The sequence below is a fragment of the Falco punctatus genome (genome assembly GCF_963210335.1).
Source record: "Falco punctatus genome assembly, chromosome: 3".
In the NCBI taxonomy this organism is placed as follows: domain Eukaryota; kingdom Metazoa; phylum Chordata; class Aves; order Falconiformes; family Falconidae; genus Falco; species Falco punctatus.
In genome coordinates this window covers 118,673,504-118,693,813 of record NC_137582.1, presented here as the reverse complement: position 1 = coordinate 118,693,813, position 20,310 = coordinate 118,673,504, and the positions used below count along the sequence as shown (strand labels likewise).

The window sequence follows — 20,310 nt, the reverse complement described above, 5'->3', positions numbered from 1 at the left end:
CCACCGTGCCCCAAGGAGGGATGCTGCGTTCATCTCCCTCAGCTGTTTAATTCACCAAACTCAGCAGCATCCCACAGATGCTGCAAATTCCTACTTCTGTTACTTCAAACAATTGGTTTAATTTCAGGATGTCTATCCTGGCTCACTCTTTTAAATTAACTTTTACAGAAGAAAGGGCATCTTGCCCTCTGGTGTGTCTCCATTTTTATCCTCATCTGGTCATTCTGCACATTGTGAAATGGCCTGAAACTCCCTCTGGCATAGGGCAAAGAGGATGGCGAGATGCTCCTCTCCAGGCACCTCTGCCTGGCAACCACTGCATGCGAGACTGAACGTTTTCAGCGTTACTGGTGTAAGATACCACAATGACAGGGACCTTAGATATGGGGTATGGATGGAATTACATTCATATATGTGGATGAAATAGAGAAAATGGAATATATATAGATAGAATGGAGTAAATCTGTTAGGAAGACAGCAGAGAGGGAGCTTCTGAGCAGCTCCGAATAAGGAACAAAATTCAGCTGTGATCTAATTGCAGAAAATCCAGGAATAGAAATAAGTGGAAAATGTCAAACATTTGTCACACTTTAATTTACCATGTATCAGTAGTTATACCCAGAGAGCAAAAGAACCACAGCATCGCCTTGGTGGCATGCATGGTGCTACTGCTCCGTGCTCCTCCTGCTGCCACTGCTGCAGTGTATAATAGAGATTCTTCCCAGATCTCAGCTGCCCTGATGGACAGTGACAGTTCCCAGCAAGACGGTTTAGCAGGATGAATCATCCTTTTATCAGATGCTGATAAATGAAAAAAGCTGTATTCTTTTAAATTCTATTCTACATCTAAGAAGAAAAATATTTCAAAGCCAGACTGATGTCACACCATCCTGTGCATCAAAGGGCAAGAGATGGAATGGGAAAGAAGCGGCATCTTGAGAAGAACTGAAGCAGCCATCAATATCCAAGGCTCCTCTGCTTCCCGGTGCCTCCTCGTTGCACTCCGATAGGAGAAAAGCTACGCTCCATGCTATGCTTTGATACCACTCAGCTTAAAATTGCTTTGCAAAGCCCAATCCTTATTGCAAATTCCAGGTTGGCTATATCTTCTGAACGCCGTTGTTTCAAACCCAAAACTCTTTCTGGCTTTAAAAGGTGTCTCGGGCATTTACAAAAATAGCATAACCCATTTAGTCCTTCATGTCTGCTCAAAAAAAGGCATTCCAGACCTGTTACACCTTTTATGCTGTAACATCTCCTGCTTCCCTACTTCTAACTGATATTCAAAGTGCTGGACCCTGATAGTTCCTTTCTCCCGTTGTTTGATTTTTTAAAAAACCTTGTGTATTTGAACACACTCCCTAGAGTGAGTCCTTTGAAAAGTAATCCATATAAAAGCAAAGCACTTTTTAAATGGCAGAACAAAACACTCATAAAAGTTCATAAATAGCTTGCTATTTAAATCTCATAAAAGCAGCCTAGTTAATTACTTCAGTTTGAATGTTTCCTGTAAATTGTGCACTGTACCCAAGGTCAGCAATAAAGGGAGAGGGTTTTTCTGCAAATGCTACAAAAATCCCACTGATTTCCTTGCATGCAAGATGTCTGGATAATTTGCCTCAAAACCCGTTGGCTTTAATTACATAGCTGTTACAGTTTTGACAGTGAAACCTAATCCTTTATATATATCTATGTATGTACGTAATGTACATACATACGTGCATACGAAATAGGTCCTTCCTCTCTGTTTCTTCTTACCTCTTTCTCCTTCCCCCTCTCCTACCCCAGGCTCTGAGCTGATGCCCAAAGCACTGTCTACACGGATCATTGGTGGCATATGGTGGTTCTTCACCCTAATTATCATCTCATCCTACACGGCCAACCTTGCCGCCTTCCTGACGGTGGAGAGGATGGAATCCCCCATCGACTCAGCAGATGATTTGGCAAAGCAGACAAAAATAGAGTACGGAGCGGTGAAGGATGGAGCTACTATGACCTTCTTCAAGGTGAGACCAGGTAGAGGCTTTCTACCTTCCTGGCAGAGACACAACGCTCTCAGGCCAGTGGGAGCAAGAACAAAGAACCAAAGACAAAAAGCCTCTTAAGCCACCACTCCTTATAAGCAGGTTGTTTCTGTCTGACATCCTTGTCAAGACTTTGGTGGTTTGGTTTACCTAGATTCACATCATGGCTAAATCCCCCACGCCCTGTCGCTAACTGAAGTGGCAATTACAAAATCATGTTGATTTTACAGCTTCAGAGACTACCCAATGGTGGCTCAGACACCCTAAATTGAAGCACATGGTAGACACAACAGGACAGGCGTACCTTATATTAAAGCTCTACAGAAAAATCTTATATTCCTTAAAGTACCTTCCCTAATTCCACATCTCACCCATTGCAGCTCCTCCCTTGTCTCTGCAAGGACAGCTCACAGAGCCCTCGAGGCTGACCCAGCCAGCCTTCAAGGGACAGGCAAGAGAACAAATGAAACATAAAGCTGGACAGATGTTACAAAGTGCCCTCTCTGACCAGTATTTTTTCCAGCTGAAATACCTTTCTTGTCCTTCAGGTATTCATATTAATGTAGTCAAGTTCTATTAACCTCTGAAACTCAGTGCAAGGTAACACCACCAATGCATCAGAATTAAATGATATTAATTTATTCTCTTTAATTAATTTCAGAAGTTAGCCAACACGGCAGAGGAGGGTACTAAGAGCATTCGTATTTCACTGTTGCTCGAAAATGGAGAAAAACTGAGAGGCCTAAAAAGACCTTTAAAACCACAGCTGGCCTATAAAAACACACTTTTTAAATAATAAAAAAAAAAAAAGAGTGAGAGAATAAATTAATAGAAATTAGGGGTGATTAATCTAAGGAATGATCACCCTGGTTGGAGAAGAATTTAAATGCAACAATGAACAGAAAACCATCTTTCAAGTAAAGTTTTGGTATTAACTATGCAGGTGGTGCAGGGCCCCAGCCACACTGGGAGCATCGGCCAGAGCTCAGCGCCGCAGCACCCGATCAATGCCGATGCTCTCCCTGGGTGCTTTGTCACAAGGCCACAGGAGCACAGGCAGATCAGAGCCTTTGGCTGCAGGAATGGGGCTGCCTTCCCCCTGCACCTCCACTGAGAGCAGCGCTGGGACACGTTCCTTCCCCCTCCGGTCATCCGAATTCAGAAGGAAATATATGGGCCGAAGTGTGACATAGTTCATGCTTCAAAAAGCAGGCTGTGCCTAGAATACTGCAATAATTTGAATAGGCAGAGTATAAAGGCAGCTAGACTGGGCTGTCAGCAGTTTAATTGCCAAGACTCATTAAAGGAAGCCAATGTGCTGAATTTTAACAACAAGGAACAGCAGCATTCTTCTGCAACTTTTCTTGGCTATGAGTTGGTTATGGAGCCACTACACTTTCCAAATCTCCATGCTTACTTTGACAGACAGCAACACTGATTGGTAAAGAAATATGAAGGATTTAGTTTGATCTTTAATTAATTCTGGGAAATGAAAATGTTGCCTAGAATAGGAGGTTGCTGCTGGTTAGTTTGCTTTCTGCAGTGGCGCCAACGCATGCAGTTTTGTCTTTGGCATGGTCAGATGCATTGTGTTACGTTCTGAAAGTAATATAAACCTAGAAAAGCGATCAGGAAAAGACAGGTTTTTTCTGTTGTATTTTAACTACTCTTTCCAATAAGAGTTTTATATGGGTATAAAAGAAAATTGTTTTTTAAAAAAAAAAATCAAGGACACGGTACATTTGTTGTTTCGTATTGTTACCCATCAGAATCATTCTGCAGGCTTCTAACAGGCATTTAGTAGGGTGTATTAATGCCAAGTATTTTCCTTTTTCTTTGTTACTATTGTTGTTTGGAGATGAATTCTCAGGCATGTCCCCTCTGACAAATGTTTTGATTACTGGAGCAGTGAGAGCACTCATGCAGGGTGCCATGTTCACTCGTCCTTTGTGTACAGAGAAGTACAGGAGAGCCAGAATTTTTCCCAGCCCTCAACGAGGTCTTTGCCAAACATCTGGGCAAACCCCACAGTGGTTTCAGAACGACTGCTCCGCCAGCACCACCTTCACGGGGACGCCTGTCAAACAGCACAAAGGCCTGGGGGACAGAGCCATGGGCACCTCCAGCCTCTGCTGAGGGTCCGCACTCCCTCTGCATGGGGGGGACTGAAGGAACGGCGAAGTGCACAAGTCTTCACATCACCTTCCTCTGCTCAAGCAGGGTTATCAGCAGAGACAGCCCCACGCAGGCTGTACGGCCACGGCTCTTGGAAAGCTCCTGGAGATATGGAGGTCAAGTCCTCCTGCTGTTGGCTGAACAGAGCGGCACTGCTGGAACAAAACACTGACAGCAGCATCCCAACTAGGATCTCACTCACCTGGGGGGTTATCCACTAGGACTTAACCCACATTGCTGCCTTGCTCTGGTGTGAGTGTCCCACAGAGTAGTTCTCCTCACGTTAGGAACTCACTCCTCCATGTTAAAGAAGCTTCAAACCACACACACCAACCCCTCAAATCCACTGTGGCCATCACTGTCCTTAGCTGGATCTCATCTGGGTCTGTGGCCCTCCCAGCACCTGGGAGGTCTGACAAAGCGGAATAGAGGGCTGCAGGAGGAGAGCACCATCCCAAGAACTAATCTTAGGGAACAACGGGAAACAGGAGGAAGAGGAAGGCAAGAGCCTCGCAGCTGTTCCCTGGCATGGCCCCCAGGCACTAACCAGTTTCCTGCCTGTGGTCAGGCTGACCAAGGCTTTATGCAGAGCTCAACGAAGACGCTGCACGAGTTTCCAACTGATCCAAGCCAACAGGCACCTCTGGGGCAGACCCACAGCCAGCGACCTTTTTCCCACAAAGGTTTTTGCCTGTGCCGCTGAGCTAACCAGTACAGCAACAGGAAGCAGAAGAGAGCTTTACCAACCGTATTGCCAGATTTTGACTTCATGAAAAGAACTTTTAAGAAGCTATTTATTCCCTGGTAATGCAGATCGAGTTACAGGAATAAACACAGATCAATTAATTTAGGAACAGCATCTAGTGTACATTATAAATCACGCCAGAAATCCTTCACGTCTTGCAAAGGGTGTTGTCTCTCTGAACAAATGCCAGGTTTAACGTGCAGTTTGGCGTATGGGTGTGAGAGTGTGTGTATGTGTGTACATATATATATTCACTTGTACAGAAATGTTAAATCCTAAAGAGTAAGTATCTTCAGTTGGTGAAAATCAATTTATTTTTTCGTACAGGCTGGAATTGAAAATCTTAAGCCTTAAAGTTACTTTCTTGCCAATTTCACTGATAAAAAGCATATATGTCTTGGCAAGATGCCTTGTAGCGGCTTCTCTAAACTATTCCATTAATTTATTTGGGTGACTGGTCTTGAAGCATTGGTTATTAAAGGTAGCTTCTGAGCTGTGACTCTGAAGAATGAATTCAGAGGCATTTTCAGTGTCATTGCAATTGCTGCATTCAGAGGGGCTGGTACTCAGATTTTCATATATGCATCTCATTTAGCACTAATGCAGGGGTTTATTAAGATGCAAAGGACAGTGGACGAGATTCTGATGTCTTTTATCCCGACCAAAATGAGAAGCTCCACTCACATGAGTCGGTGGTGTAAGCAGGAGAGACAGCTGCGGTGTTCAGCAGCATTAAACTATCGCCTTTGTTTATTAGTAATGATCTCCATCATTCCTAACATTCTGGAGCTCCCAACCCAACTCTAGAACTTCCCTGCCAGGAAGAAGTCAGTGTCAGGCCATTCATCTTAATGCTTCAGAGCAACCAAGAAGTTCCTCTCCATCTACCTTTGGCAGCAAAGCAAAGTTATCATTGAGGGGGAGCTGGGGACCCTACAGAGGATGCAGGGGCAAGGAGGGTCTCTCTGCCTGCCACCAACTCAGATTTTTTTTTTTATGCAGCCCATAAAAGTAAACAGAGAGGAAATTTGCACCTAGCCACAGCACGACAAATATCAGATCAAACCAGTAACTAACCCCAGTAAGAATTTTTAAAGGTAAATTACTTAAGCTGTAAAATCAGAGGTCTTCCAAAATAAACAGGACGTGCACTCTCACACAAAAAAACTGTCCAGCAAAACAAACACAATTTATGTGCATTCTTTACTGACTATAAATTGCTACTAATGTGTTTTCGCTTATTTGAATGCTGTGTTCTCAGGTGACATCATCCAAATTTCCATAAATAAGCAACCACCTTTGCAGTACAGCTGAAGTGTTCTGGGAGGAGCAAGCGGAGAAAGGAATGACTTTTCCTCTAATAGGAAAAAATGTATAGTGGCTGAATTAGGTGTGCGCTGGAGCACTGTACATTCCTCACCACGGTTACTCCTGCAATTTCTGATTGATGACTGCTCTCACAATGACTGACAATAGCTTCTAAATTGGACTTCTAACAAGTAGTCCGGTCTATCGAACCGCTAGTGCTGTGCTGAGAATTACAGTTGGTGAATTTTCACTTGGAAAAGGAGCATCCTTATCTCATGTTAACAAAGTTAAAGAAACTAATAGGAAATAAATTCCCAGTGAGGAGGTGGCAGGTTTGTGGACTATGGGAAGAGCCTGAGAATGCCTTGACCAGAGCCACATGTCGAGCCACCCTGTCCACACGGAGGGCCTGAGCTGCCCTCCCCGAAGGAGCTACCCCAGCCTTCCCTTTGGGGGAGAGGAGGCCATTGCAACAGCGGCGTGTGGCTGCGGGGAGACAGCCCTGCTCTGCCGAAGGAGCCCTGTGCTGCTGGGTCTCTCGTTCAGCTGTTTATTAGGCACAAGCAAGCAGTGACAGGGAGCTCTGGCCTCACGGTGAGCCCTCGCCCAGGCATGCTCCAGCCAGAGAGGGTGCTCGCCCTGCCATGGGTGCCCCCCGCCCCTGCCAGCGATGCCCGGAGTGGGGCTGGGAGCAGTGCAGCCAGAGCCGAGAAAGCTGGGCCCCTCCTGGCATTTCAAAACACAATCAAGTCCTTTCAGCTGGTCAGAAGCAGTGATTTAAGAAGAGAAAAGTGTTTTTTCTCTTCCAGGGAGCCCTGTCTCATGTAATTTAAGTTGCCTGAAGAGCTACAATGCCTCATGCAAGTCCTATTAGCTTCACTAAATGCAGTCTATTGATTTTTTTGCCAGTTTATTTTGCTCTATGCTTTAAACTGGGAGAACACTGATGTTGTTTAAGAGCTCTGTGTCAACACCCAAGGAGCATTAAATGCAGGAAGAGGAGAGAAAGGGAGAGCCAGTGAACCCAGAGGCCTCTGATGTGAACTATATAAATGTTAAACAAGTCCTTATCAGCAAGCCAAGTATGCTATTCATTTCAATTATCCATTGTAATGCACAGATATTTAATAATCCTTTTGGAGGCTACATTCTTGCTGCTCTTTGAGGTTTGATAGATGCCACAAATCTACCTTACAGGCACTGGTCCAGATATTCAAGTGAGGGAGATTATCCTGCCTCTTGAATGAAGTTTGCTCTGGCACATCCACTACCGAACGTTCATCAAGTGGATTATAACAAGCATGAGCTTTAACTGAGAAGAAATGAGTCCATGGAATTTTCAGTCAGGAGAATGAGCCCACGGGGTCAAAGACAGCGGAACAGCCTTTGGCATTGCACTACACTAACCAACTTTGGGGTGTCCACGCTTTGCTTAACCTTTGTTAAACATGCTGAAAAAAAAGGAGGTGGACAGGCAAAACATTTGAAATATAAAGCGTTATGGGGGACTTTTTTTTCTTCGCTAATTTACCCTTATTTATAGTGGTTTTTTTATCAGAAGAACCTATGCTGCTGCATTTTGAGTGATACTGAAAAAATGAGGGGAAGATGAGATAGCAGTAGTTGGGATGGGATGGGGCTCCATCTCCTGCTTTCTTACGGAAGGACAGAGCCCTGAAACTGAGATAAACGACAGCTAAACCAGAAAGCGACCTTCTGCTGCAGCAACTCCTCATGCAGCTGCAGGTGAGCAGTCAGCCTTATTCAAGGCAAAGCACAAAGACTTATCAGCCCCTCCAACTTATCAGCCAGCTTCAGGCTCTTGCTAAGTAGTGCTGTGGAGGAGGGAGGTTTTGGCTGACTAAACTGCCTCTTATAAAATAAAGTGGCAAAAAGACATCGAGGAAAAACAAGAAATTAGGCAGAAGAATGGCACATAAAGGAGCAGGCAGCAGCACGAATGCAAGCCTCAATATCCAGGTGCTTTTCCAGAGCTTGAGTGGATGTATAGAGCTGGTTTGACAAGAGCTATGTTCACCCACGGGAACAGTGTCCAGCGAAGGGGACACTTCAAGAGAAAGTGGATGTACCTTTCCTGGGGAGTCTTTTAGACTAAAGCCAGTTATGTCTTTTGTGACAACCTACACAGAGACAATTCAGAAGGTGGTTGTAGATAAAAGCTATATTTCAAATATTACAGAAAGACATAAAATAACCATATTTCTTCTCACCCAACACATTTTTTAGAAGGAAAAATCATTCACATGAATAGTAAGCTAGAAAACATATTCTTCCTTTTTTGACAGAACGCCTGCTGATAGAGAAAGAATATCCATGTTTATTTTTTGCCGTAAGACAATCTTCTTGAATATTTCTATGCCTCTGTTTATGTGGATACGTTAAATTTGTTTGGCAGTTGCACATATCTCAGAGGAAACATGTTCCTTGCAATGCTTGAGGAAAGACAAAAATATAATAGAGCGTATGCAATAGAGAAAAACATGCCCTCTGAAATGTTCTCTGTCTTCTCTCATTGTGCAGAAACATTACAAGATAACCAAAATTCTGGTTAGGAAACTAATACAGTTAAACAGATATGCCAATAGCCTGTCACACTAGCAAGTTCTGCAGGGCATCAAGGCAGGGTCTTGCTGGACCTCACGGAAGGAAAAGGATGGTTTGATTCCACCTACAGGATAAGGTCTCTGGAGCAGTGCCTCTTTTTGCTGAGCATCTGCACAACGTGAAGTGTGCTGGAACCTTTGTCTCTTTTATGGCAACATGAAGGCAAACAATGTTGGACAGTGAAAACAGAGAGATATTTAAGACAAGGACAAATTGGTAATAGTTCCATTGTGTGATCTGTTCTCAAACTGGTATTATTATTTACTGAAAAGATACTAGGTTTCAGCAAATAGATTAATTCTTATTTTTTGGGGGGTGGGGGGGTGGTGTGTATCATTCTTCCAGAAATCCAAAATTTCCACATTTGAAAAAATGTGGGCCTTCATGAGCAGCAAACCCACAGCACTTGTTAAAAACAACGAGGAAGGAATCCAGCGAACCCTCACAGCTGATTACGCTCTGCTGATGGAGTCAACCACCATCGAATACATCACCCAGAGGAACTGCAACCTGACTCAGATTGGGGGACTTATCGACTCCAAAGGCTACGGGATTGGGACTCCCATGGGTAAGCAACAGCGGTGGGGTTTCTGTAGGTACCCCGGAGGGGGGCTAGTTACCACAAACAACAGATGTGATTAAGATAATCTGCTCCCAACAGCAAATTTCCAGATAACAAGGCTTACACTGCCTGCCTGTTGAAAAGAGGTCTCAACAACCCTGCTTAATGCAGACACGTTCCCTACTTTGTGTGATTTTTGTCCTACTTTCCCTCTGTGTGTAATGGTGTTCCCCCTCCCCAGGGTCACCGTACAGGGACAAGATCACCATTGCCATCCTCCAGCTCCAGGAGGAGGACAAGCTCCACGTAATGAAGGAGAAGTGGTGGCGAGGGAATGGCTGTCCTGAGGATGAGAACAAGGAGGCCAGTGCTCTGGGCATCCAAAACATTGGTGGGATTTTCATCGTTTTGGCAGCAGGCTTGGTGCTGTCCGTCTTCGTGGCCATGGTGGAGTTCATCTACAAATTGCGCAAAACAGCGGAGCGTGAGCAGGTACTGATTTCCTCCGTTTCCCTACACCACCATTAGCCCAGCCGTTGAGGATTTCGCACACTGACCCCAGAGGCAGGCAGGGAGACAGGCAGAGGGATTCAGCCCTGCCTCTGCTGCCTGGAGATCCAAGCGCCTGCAGCCCAAGGGCTGAAATGCAGCACCCTCAAAATGCCATCCCCCAAGGCTCATTGCTCTGTCCCCCTCTGACAGCCTCAAGTCAGGGGGGCAAATCATGTCTGCTCTGGTCAGGGTCATCTGCTGCTGCAGTAACCAGACTAGTAAACATCTGTAGGGTAATTTTGAGCAAGCAGGCACATAAGTAATGAAAATATGGATGGAGGTCCCTGGGAGGGGCCTTTCTGAGCTGTTATATCCACTCGCCACTATCATACGCAATCGTGTCTCATACACTAGGCGCAATGCATACATGCATGAAGTCTCCTTCTCTTCTCCCCACTCCCATTCAAAAAGCCTCAAGGAACTGATCAGGGTCCACCAGGGAGCCTCATATTACCTTATCAACTTTTTACAACACTTATATAAACAGCCCATCCCACCCGCAGTGGCTGATTAGTGCTCATGAAATGAGATGACTGCTTTTATGTTTTTCCCTCTTCCTTGTGTGTCCTGGTACTCTAAGTGGAAAGTGCGTTTGTGTGCATGACCAGAAATCAAAGCAAGCTGCCCACGTGGTGGACTAGATAGATGAAGGAAAACTGCCCACTAGCAAGCCCAGCAGGATTCGATAGCCCTCTGACTCCCAGCACATAAATCTGCCAGCCCCCCAGCAGGGATCACACAAAGTACCAGCACTCCAACAGCCGCCTGTAGCTCTGCCTTTTTTTGCAGGATTTAGTGCGTCAAAGGTACACTTCTTGCCAAAGGAGAGAGGGGTCAACCAGATGCCTGTGCTTCACTGAAGTCCCACTAAGCACAGCTGATGCCTTAAACACAGCCTAAACCTCGTGCTTGCCCTCTGCAGAGCCTAGTTTCAGCACCCTCCTGTTCACGGCGAGGTTAGCAGAACATTTTGCCAGAAGTAATGGTGCTTTTTGTCCCTGCTTTCCCCAGCGCTCCTTCTGCAGCGCCATGGCTGATGAGATCCGGTTGTCGCTCACCTGCCAGCGACGGGTGAAACACAAGCCGCAGCCACCTGTCATGGTGAAGACGGACGCCGTGATCAACATGCACACATTCAACGACCGACGGCTGCCAGGGAAGGACAACATGACCTGCAACACTGGATTGACACCTGTGTTTCCCTAGGGAATGGGAATGGGGGGGGCGGGAGGGAAGGAATTGCAGCAGACAAGGCTGAATGCACTCTTAACTAGGAGGAAAGGATTAAAAAAACAAGAAAAAAAAGAGGAAAAAAAAAAAGCCTGGTTTGGTTCATTTCAAGAACAAGGCCTTTACAACACAGCGTCATCAATCATCGGCATAGAAGCAAGAACTTCAAAGCACGGACTGTAACATGGGTCTTGGGGCTTTTCTGTTTTGTTTTTGTTATTTTTCATTCCTTTTTTTTAACACTTAGATCCTACAGGCCTCATGGAGTCCAAACACACTACCATCCAGGAGTCTGATGTTTACATACTGAAAACACAAGGAGGCAAAACAGAATTGAGCCAAACTGACCCTCGGTGGGTAAGGAGGAGCCCCTGAGCAAGGCTTCTTTAGCATGGCAATAAAAAGAAACACTTTGTCAGGTGCAGCGTGAGCATCTATTCCACACTGACATACACAGTACATTTAGGATACATTGTCTGGGAAAGGTATCTGTGACGCCCCGTGATGGTCAAGGCTGTGCCTTCTCTCAAAGCAGCTGACAGTGGCCCTTTACCTCACGGCTGTGCTGGCTGTGGCCATCCGCGGCTGGAAGTCCACGTGGGGGTGTGGTGGCAGAAGGCCAAGTAGATCCAAGACAGCTGACTACGAGGGGGCAAGTAAGCCTGAATGGAGCTGAACTCCTGGCCAGGGATGGGACAGTGCAGCGCGCATGGGAGCTATTGCCATCTCCGAGTGACACCACCCACACACCCCGTGCCAAAGCCCAGCCCAGGGTGACACCGTGATCTCCAGGTCCTCAGCTCCTTCACTCTTTCTGCAAAGCTCGGTCTCTTTGCAAAGAAGCACGGAAAGCGGCTGAGTCCACAGGTTTCAGCAGCAGTGGGAGCAGAGCTGTTTTGGGGAGCCAAATGGTACCAGTTTCCATTAAATTCAGCAGCACTGAACTGCAGCTCTGCTGCACTCGCACTCAGACCAGGAGAGAACTGTATGTCTGGTTTAGGACTACATGCTCTCCATGGCATCAGAGACTTGAAAGACGAAGTAAAACCAGGACTGGCCTGGGACAAGCAGCACTGTGTGAGCCAAACCTGACACCCCTCCTACTCTGCCCCATGAACCGCAGTCCCTCAGGCAGCATCTTCATGTGATTTAAGCATCACACACTACAATGTTTTTAAGAAATCTTCCATGAACTGTGTTCTTACTTTCAGGTTGCTTAACCCAGAAGTCTGGTCCTGCAGATGAATTTAGTCAGAATTACCAAAGACCCCTCTGCTGACCTAAAGTAATGCTTGAGTAACGTCACTCGGCTCCACCCCTCCACAGGGAACCACATAGGTGGCCGGTGGGACACTCCATGGATTAATTTGCAAAATGAAACAAATGGAAATCGCTCTGCCCACTGTAATCCAGAACATCACATGGAGTATTGCAAATGTGCTTAAAAGCTCCGAGTTAAACACTGGTGCTGAAGAAGTGAGCAACCTCCTTCCCTCGCACATGAAAGGGTGACAGTAACCTGCCACAGACTGCACTGCTGCTAGAGACCCCTCCTGCACCCACCACCTAAATCCTGGTTTAGAGGGCAGGCAGGGCAGCACAGCGATGGAGCAGGCAGCGCCTGAGCTCTGCATCCCAAAATTTCACCTTCTGTGTCACAGGCATAGGAGGTGGCACGGCCACCGCAGGAACCTGCAGCTGAACTGACCCAGTTTGCCCTCCCCCGGCTGCAAGGCCTTTCTGGAAAGTTTATCCTCGCCCAAAGGAACAAACCTGTCTATAACTGATTTCAGATAATTTTTTTCCCACCTGTTTCTGTTTGAGGCTCAGTTAGGAAGGTTACCTTTGGAGCTGACTAGAATTAGCAAATTAGCTCAAGGGGAGATAGCTGTTCCCTCCCACCCCATCACAGAACATAATTTGTCCTGATTTTGTTTCTTCTGTGATGTAAAGAAGCAACAGTGACCCACAATTTTTAAAAAAGGTAATTTGTCATATTTTGACTAAAGTAAAGATATGCAAAGAATTTATGTTAATTTTCACCTTTTCATAGAAATCATGAAAAATTAGGGATGAAAACTGCCAACTCAATGGGCATCATATTCTTAATAGTTTTCTGACCAAATACCTACAGCAGAGGACAGATGGGAAGTATGGGTCTACTTCCCAAAGCTAATGACGTTCTTAATGCAATTCTTCACAAATCCTTAGGCTTGTCAGAGTAGTAGATTTTGTTTTCTTTGCAGATTTCTAAGCTCTTAGAGATATTTATAATTAAGGCAGAGATAAAAACAAAGCCTGAAACTGTCTTTAAATGTCCAAAGAGCAAAATACCACAGAAAATAGCATTCATTTTGCTTCATGAGATTTTTTTTTTTAATAAATAAATATTACTAATACCATAAACCCCATTTATTCATCTTTGACACCAGTTTGATTTGATTTTACTCACAAGCATCCCAGAGTGACAGGTGAGCACCTGGAATTACCGGTGTTATCTGCCAGCAAGACCAAACCCCACAGATCGACCTTTTCCCTTCCCTCTCTGCACTGCCCATAAATCAGCCAGGAAACAGCAGCTAGCTTCATGCATCTACATTATGGTTTTATGTTTAAATCTTGACCATTAAAACGTTTAACATTTAACAACAAGAAAATGTTCTGCACCACTCAAAACAAGGAAGGAGCGGCGGGAGCTGCCTGGGACCCCTGCCCGGCAGGACCACAGGCGGCCCCTTGCCCGCTAGCTCCTGCCCACTGTGAGCCAAGGGGGTTTCAGACCCCAGCCTTCCTGCTGCAAAGCAGGGGCAGCTCCACCAGAATAAGCATTAATTCAGCCTGTTGTTACACTGCTAAGCAGAGACTGGTGTTTCTCCTGTTACTGCCATTTACCCTGTGTGCTCCTTTCCTTCATCCTGGGGAGCGTGGGAGCCCATAAGCCATGCGGTGTTTAATCACAGAGGGGGAGCAACGAGCAGCGATGTGCTGGAAGACTTCAGAAGGGGCAGACGTGATGACAAAGTCTCCAAGCCTTCTACAAGCTATTTTGTGACCTGTTTGTGACTATCGACGACTCATGTATTAGAATTCATCTGACTTCCAACTTTGTTAAAATCAGTTCCTTTCTTCACTTGGTGGGCAGAGAGACTGAAAAAGTGAGGAGGAAATAAACTAAAAACAGGTTTGGTCTATTAAACTGTATCTAAACTGTTGTCACCTCAGTTCACTGTCTTTTATCACTTGCTTTTTCCTTCCAGCTCTCCTTTGAGACAGAGCAGGGGCACAGCAGGTAGCTTTGTTTGGGGTTGCTTTTCTGTTTGGACTTAACCAACAGTGTGTGTTGGGTATACAATGTCAAGATGACAGATCCACAAAGAGACAGAATATGCAAAGGGGAACCAGCTCCGGCTCTGGGCAACCACTGTACCCCCCTTGGCGGGTGCTTCTGTGGAGCAGGATTTGGCTGGACACCAGCACGGGTGGTCTCTGGGAGGGTCGCTGCAAATGGACCCCATAGATGCTGGCAGCTGTCACCCAGTGCTCACTAATGTGAGCCCCACACAGCCAAACTGTGCGGAGACCCTGAGCCCCCCACCCAGTGACTGTGGACTGTGGGGTGCGATGGCACTTCCCTGCGTGGGCATCACTGGGGGTGCTCGGTGCTGGCCTGGCAGGAGCATTCCTGGCATCCGTGTTGCAAGCCCTCTGCTGTCCATACCTTACTTTGACATGTTTCTCAAAAAAAATATTAAAAAAAGAAAAAGAAAAAAAATAAACAGAAAAGAGTAGGGGAAAAGGAAAAAAAGGTCTCCGTGACATTCAGGGGATTTTCCTTTGTGGACATGCAGAATTTCTATGAATATAGTTTTTTGTAAACATTTTGTAACAATTTTTGTTTCATAGTAACTGTGTTACTTGCTGATCATTCTAGGCTGATGTAAATAAACTTTCCAAAAAAAAAAAAAAAAACCACAAAAAGAAAAAATTCTGATTATTTTCCTTTTTAAGACACTGTGATATATCAAAGTGCACAGTTTGCTGTATGAAGTAATATGGTTTTAAATTTTAAATAAAAAATAATTTCTAGAAAATAATTAAGTTTATGCCTGTTTATACTCAACAACTCCCTTCCTTCTTGTTGAAGTTTTATACCTAAAACCAAGCTGTTAAATGACATCCCCTGTCTCTCCTGATAGTCAGCCATAAAAAGGCAGTGATTAAAAAAAAACAATTCCCAAGTTAACCCAAACATCTCAGAAGAGAGCTGCTCGCCAGAGGGGATCTGGGCATGTTTAGAAGCTGTGATGATGAGCTTGACCACAACCCATGGAGAGGAAGATCCCCATTTGCTTCACCTTCGGTCAGGGGGAGGTAAAACAGACAATGAGAACAGCATAGCTCTCCCTGTCCTTGTATACCTACAGAAAGTTTGGTATCAGACAAACAATTAAGTCCAAACACTCCACAAAGAGCCATCTGCAGCAACACTCTCCCAGCATGGTTTGCCTGGAGGCTGCGTGTGCATTTCGTTAAGGAAAAGTGCCTGAGCCCGAGACCCCTCGACAAGACCGCAGGTCCCCAGTGGGCTTCAAGGTTCATAAAAGCTCTGTTTACCTGCTTTCCCTTTCGATGTAAGTCAAAAATCTTATTAGCCTGATAAAAGCTGAAAGCACCCTAAAGGCCAATGTTTATTAGCCTGAAATCTTTATGACTGTGCTTTATTATATTGAGGCAGGGAGAAAATATCTGCGGTTTCCAGGATAGGACTGATGAGAGCGATCGGAGCTGTGCCATGCAAGGCTACAATAAAACAAACTCTAAAAGCAGAGGCACAGCCCTGGGGACAGCTCGCCCGGCTCCGGGCTCCTGCGGCACAGCAAGCCCTGCACTCCGGAGCCCCCCCGCTGCAGAGGGGCATTGCCCTGGAAACGTGCCTGGGGTGGCGGGGCAGCACTGGCAGGCACTGTGTGCTTGTGTCTGTATTAAACAATGCCCAGAAGTTGCCATTTCCTGTGCACCGAGATTTAAAAAGGCAATTCCTTCCCATTTTAATTAATTTTAAGGGTCACCCTCATAAATCTTTCTCATCTCTATTCACTCGGGCCCCCTGAAAAACTGCAGCTTTGACACTCTTGCCGAGGAGGGACTTTCAGAGCACAGCCGAGTCTCACTTTTACATTCTGAATCCTGATCAATATGCAGAGAACATGTTCAAAAAGAAGGGGAAAAAAGGTAAAAGCAGCTGATGCCTGTGCAAAGCTTCTTCTACATTGCTTAGCATGTGAGACCTGCTTCTGGGAACGAAATCCCTTCCCATGTGCCAAGGGTTGCAGTAAGGGAATGGCTGCTCCTGTCTGCCAAGGAAAGCACGGGGCAGGACAGGGCAGCACTGGCTGACCCTGCCCAGCAAACCTGCGGCTGTGTTGGAAATATGAGGAATTGTCAACATAAATCGTTATCATCAATAACGTGAGGCAGCAATTAACCTTGTCAGTCAACAGATCACCCTTTACCGACTGTGAACCCACCACCTCAAAGCTGCCAATCATGCTACAAATGAATAATTAATCAGACAACAGATTTCACTCACAAAAAAGGAGATCAGTTCCCTTTGAGCACCAATTAGTCCCTCTGGGCAAAAGAGGGAAAAAACTGGGAAACAGTGAGAGAGACATCTCTGCCCATTCTCCTACCTCCCTGTTGCATCCAGACACCTTTAGATATTTCAGATTTTCAGCTCAGCAGAGAGAGCAATTCTCAGCAAAATTCCATTTTAAAGCAGTAATTGTACATCTGTGAGCAGGTGTTTTCCTGACCCTGGATGTCAGAGCTCTGATGCATCCCTGTGCCTGGTCGCAGGGAAGGACAGCTGACACGAACCACCATGACTCCTCCCTTGCACTCCTGCTCCCTACCAGGCAGCTATGAACTCTTTCCTCCTCCTTCTAATCAAACCAAACAAAAACTTTGCCACTCAGGAAGGACTCAGGCAAGTTTGGACCTGAAGGTTTTCATAAGCAAAATACACCCCATTTCCTTTATGAACATTTTGGGATGGAACAGAGAGAATGAGGGCAGCAGGAAATCCAGCTTTGCCTCTAGTGCACTATGTGGGGGGTTTAACGGACAGAGACAGTCATTACATGGCAGAAGAATTGGGTATGCATCGTTAACGTACAGGCCCATAACAACCATGGAAACCGGGAGCTGTAACTACATATAATAAAATAAATTTCCACTTGAAAAAGCTGTTGCCTTTCAGGCATCGAGAACCTTTCAGGATCTTGATGAGATTCTCAGAAGTGGCATTATTGTCATCCCGAGCTCGCTCGCTGAGCATGCCAGGGGTGAGCATGGCTCATGCCACCACCACCTCTTGCTCCACAGATGAGAAACTGAAGCGATTTGCACCCCAGGGGAAGTCAGCAGCAGGGAGTTGTGGAGCCTCCTCCAGAAAGCCCTCCATTATCCCTCCCTTCCCAGGAGGAACAAAGTGGGAACGGGGCAGGCTGGGCCCTGCAGAACCACAGGGTAGTATCAACAAGAAGCGAAACCCAGCAGAAAAGCGAGCTCACCAGCTCGTGGCAAAGCAGCTGGCACAAAACAAAACCCATGCTGAGCCTTTGTTGGATGCCCAGCCTGAATCCAAACTTGCTTGTGACATTTGGAAGAATTTGGTGATATTTTCCTTCAACAATTTCTGTGCAATTTCTGCATTTCAGCCAGGAATTGAAATATCAAACCAGCCATAGAGCCAGTGTTGTACATTAACGTTCTGCTTTTAACTAGAAAAATCTAGGATTGTGGCCTGGAAACCTGTACATCTCGCAGAAGCTCATGTAAACAGAGAAAAAGGAACAAAACACAAAACAGCAGAAAAATGAAAGACATGCCCTACCCAGAGGGGCAAGGAAGGGCAGAAGAGCAAGAATCCAGCTCCATCAGCAAAAGGGTGGGCTGAGGGTCACGTCAGCCCCAGGGCAGCAGACCAGGACAGCACACGGATGCCCAGGGGATGCCACTGCACTCCCAGCCAGTGCCTGCTCTTCACACCCCAGCCAAAGCTGTGCTTCTGCTGGATGTTTGTAGCGTCACAGCTACAGACATATGGCTTTGGCTTTCCCCTGCATTTCCAGATATTTTAAAAAATTTAAAAGTGCAGCATCCTACCCCAACCTATGAAAAATTTTCCTAACACTGCTCTTGCCTGGCGTGCCCACTGTGGTGCCCAGGAACGCATGTCCACAGGGAGATAGGGGAGCACACAAGGGCGGTCTCTACAATGTGAGAGAGCACCGAGGATGGAATCAGGACTAGAGCAGAATCAGGCCCCGCTGCCAGACTGAGTGAGCAGGAGCAGCTCAGCCGGAGGCATTAGTGCACAGGGACGTTTTCAGAGCTGAAAGTGCTGAGCAGTTTGCTGGGGCAGACAGGGTGCTGACACCTTTTATTTTAAGTAGTATCAATGGTGCTATTTAGTATACTCTGAACACCGACTGAAAGCATGATCTTAGTAAACAAGAACTCTTTTGGCAGCACTGAAGTAACATATGGGCTCTGTCTATAATGTGCCTTGAAATGGTTTTTGTAGATTAGCAAAGTGACTGTGATACAGCTAATACTTCACAACCCCAAAGACACTCTGCATTGGCTGAAAAGAGGACCAGGTCTGGAGTGGCTTCTTTTTGGGGGCATTAAAGGGAAGCAGGTGGAACCAGAACACGATCTCCATCAGAAGGCAAAGGGGCATCATTACAGGAGGAAAGGGGGGCACATGGCAGAGTACAGTGTTAGATAAATCATTGCAGAAAAGACCAGAAGTGTACTGCAGAAATATTTCAGGCATAGACCATCCCAGCCTTTTAGAGCTTTTTACCCTTCAGCACTAGTTAGCTTATTTTCTTCCTCCCCTGCTGCCCAGAATTTCTTTCTGTTTTCTACATGCATGCTGTTTACTCATTATGGCTTTTTTTTTCCATTAATGTGTTTATCTTTCTCCCTATGCTTTGTTGGACACACCATTCACTGCTTCTTTATAGCAAAGTGTCTGCAACACTTTGACAGTGAATTTTGCTCAGGGAAGTTTAGGCTGCTGCTAACACTGTTGTTATTGCGAGTATCATTAACTGTGGAGATTTGCACCATTTTTCCCAGAGTCGGTGGCAGCCCCCTGCGCTCCTCAGTGCTGAGGAGCAGAAGGGCTTTGGGTGCCATGGGGAAGCAGCCCGCAGGGGTATCATCATGGTTTGCTCTCCTGCAGCGGGAGTGCAGGCAGGGGAGCAAGATCAGGGCACTCACCCCTCTGGGACTGCAGCAAGCTGCAAGCCCACAGAGCACCCTGCTGCTCCCAGCTGCCTCCAAAAATTCAAGTGGGACAGCACAAGAAATCAGCAGTCCCCCAGTGCGCCAGTGCCTGCAAACGCAGACCTGCCCAGGCTGCTGTCCCTCCTGCTCTGGTGCGGAGCTGGAACAAATGCAGACCCCCACCCAGTGATGGCCAGGTCAGTGCCTGGGTTCTCACTGCCTGCTACCCACACCATCCCATCTCTGGGGGTTATCTGCCTGTGAGTACCCATCTGTCTTCCCTCAGGACCAAAACAGGCATTCCCCGAGTCAGAAAAGCATTTGAGCAAAGGAGAAAAGTTTTGGTTCAGAGGAGACTTCAAGATGTGGAAAAGGCATGAGTTTTATTCCAAGTATTTCAGCAATATTGCTCTCCTGGTTTTGTGGCCTAGCTAAAACTGCTCTGAGAGACATAATTAAAGTGTTAAGAAGCATCTGTCATTATTAAAACAAAGTTGCTTTGCAATTTTACTATTTCGCTGCAGTTTCATTATCTTATGCAAATGAGCTGACTATTCCCTTCTGCAGTGTGGGCTGCAGAGGGATAGAAGCCCCAGTGAGAAAATTTATTACCAGCCTCTCACTCTTAAGATTATCAATTGTAAATGAAGGAGCATAAATACATCTTCTTTAGCTGCTTATACCACATTAACGAATATGCTCCAAGCTAATGGCTTTTCCACTCTTGTCTCCTCAGCCGGGAACAGAGCATGGTGGGGAGGACTCCTTTAGTTCACAGAAGCATT

At 46.0% G+C, this 20,310-nt stretch overlaps 1 protein-coding gene and 1 long non-coding RNA gene across 2 annotated transcripts in view; one reads left to right on the top strand and one right to left on the bottom strand.

Moving 5' to 3' along the window:
* The window catches only part of GRIK3 (glutamate ionotropic receptor kainate type subunit 3), a 127,611-nt gene extending 115,719 nt beyond the window's left edge, over positions 1-11,892 (top strand). Inside the window, exons 13-16 of the mRNA XM_080381962.1 lie at positions 1,789-2,006; positions 9,223-9,445; positions 9,681-9,931; positions 11,003-11,892. Coding sequence (XP_080238088.1) covers positions 1,789-2,006; positions 9,223-9,445; positions 9,681-9,931; positions 11,003-11,197 — 887 coding nt within the window. The 3' untranslated portion in view covers positions 11,198-11,892. The remainder of the gene's footprint in view (positions 1-1,788; positions 2,007-9,222; positions 9,446-9,680; positions 9,932-11,002) is intronic.
* The window catches only part of LOC308061682, a 529,572-nt gene that overhangs the window by 397,349 nt on the left and 111,913 nt on the right, over positions 1-20,310 (bottom strand). The gene's annotated exons all lie outside the window — the stretch shown is intronic.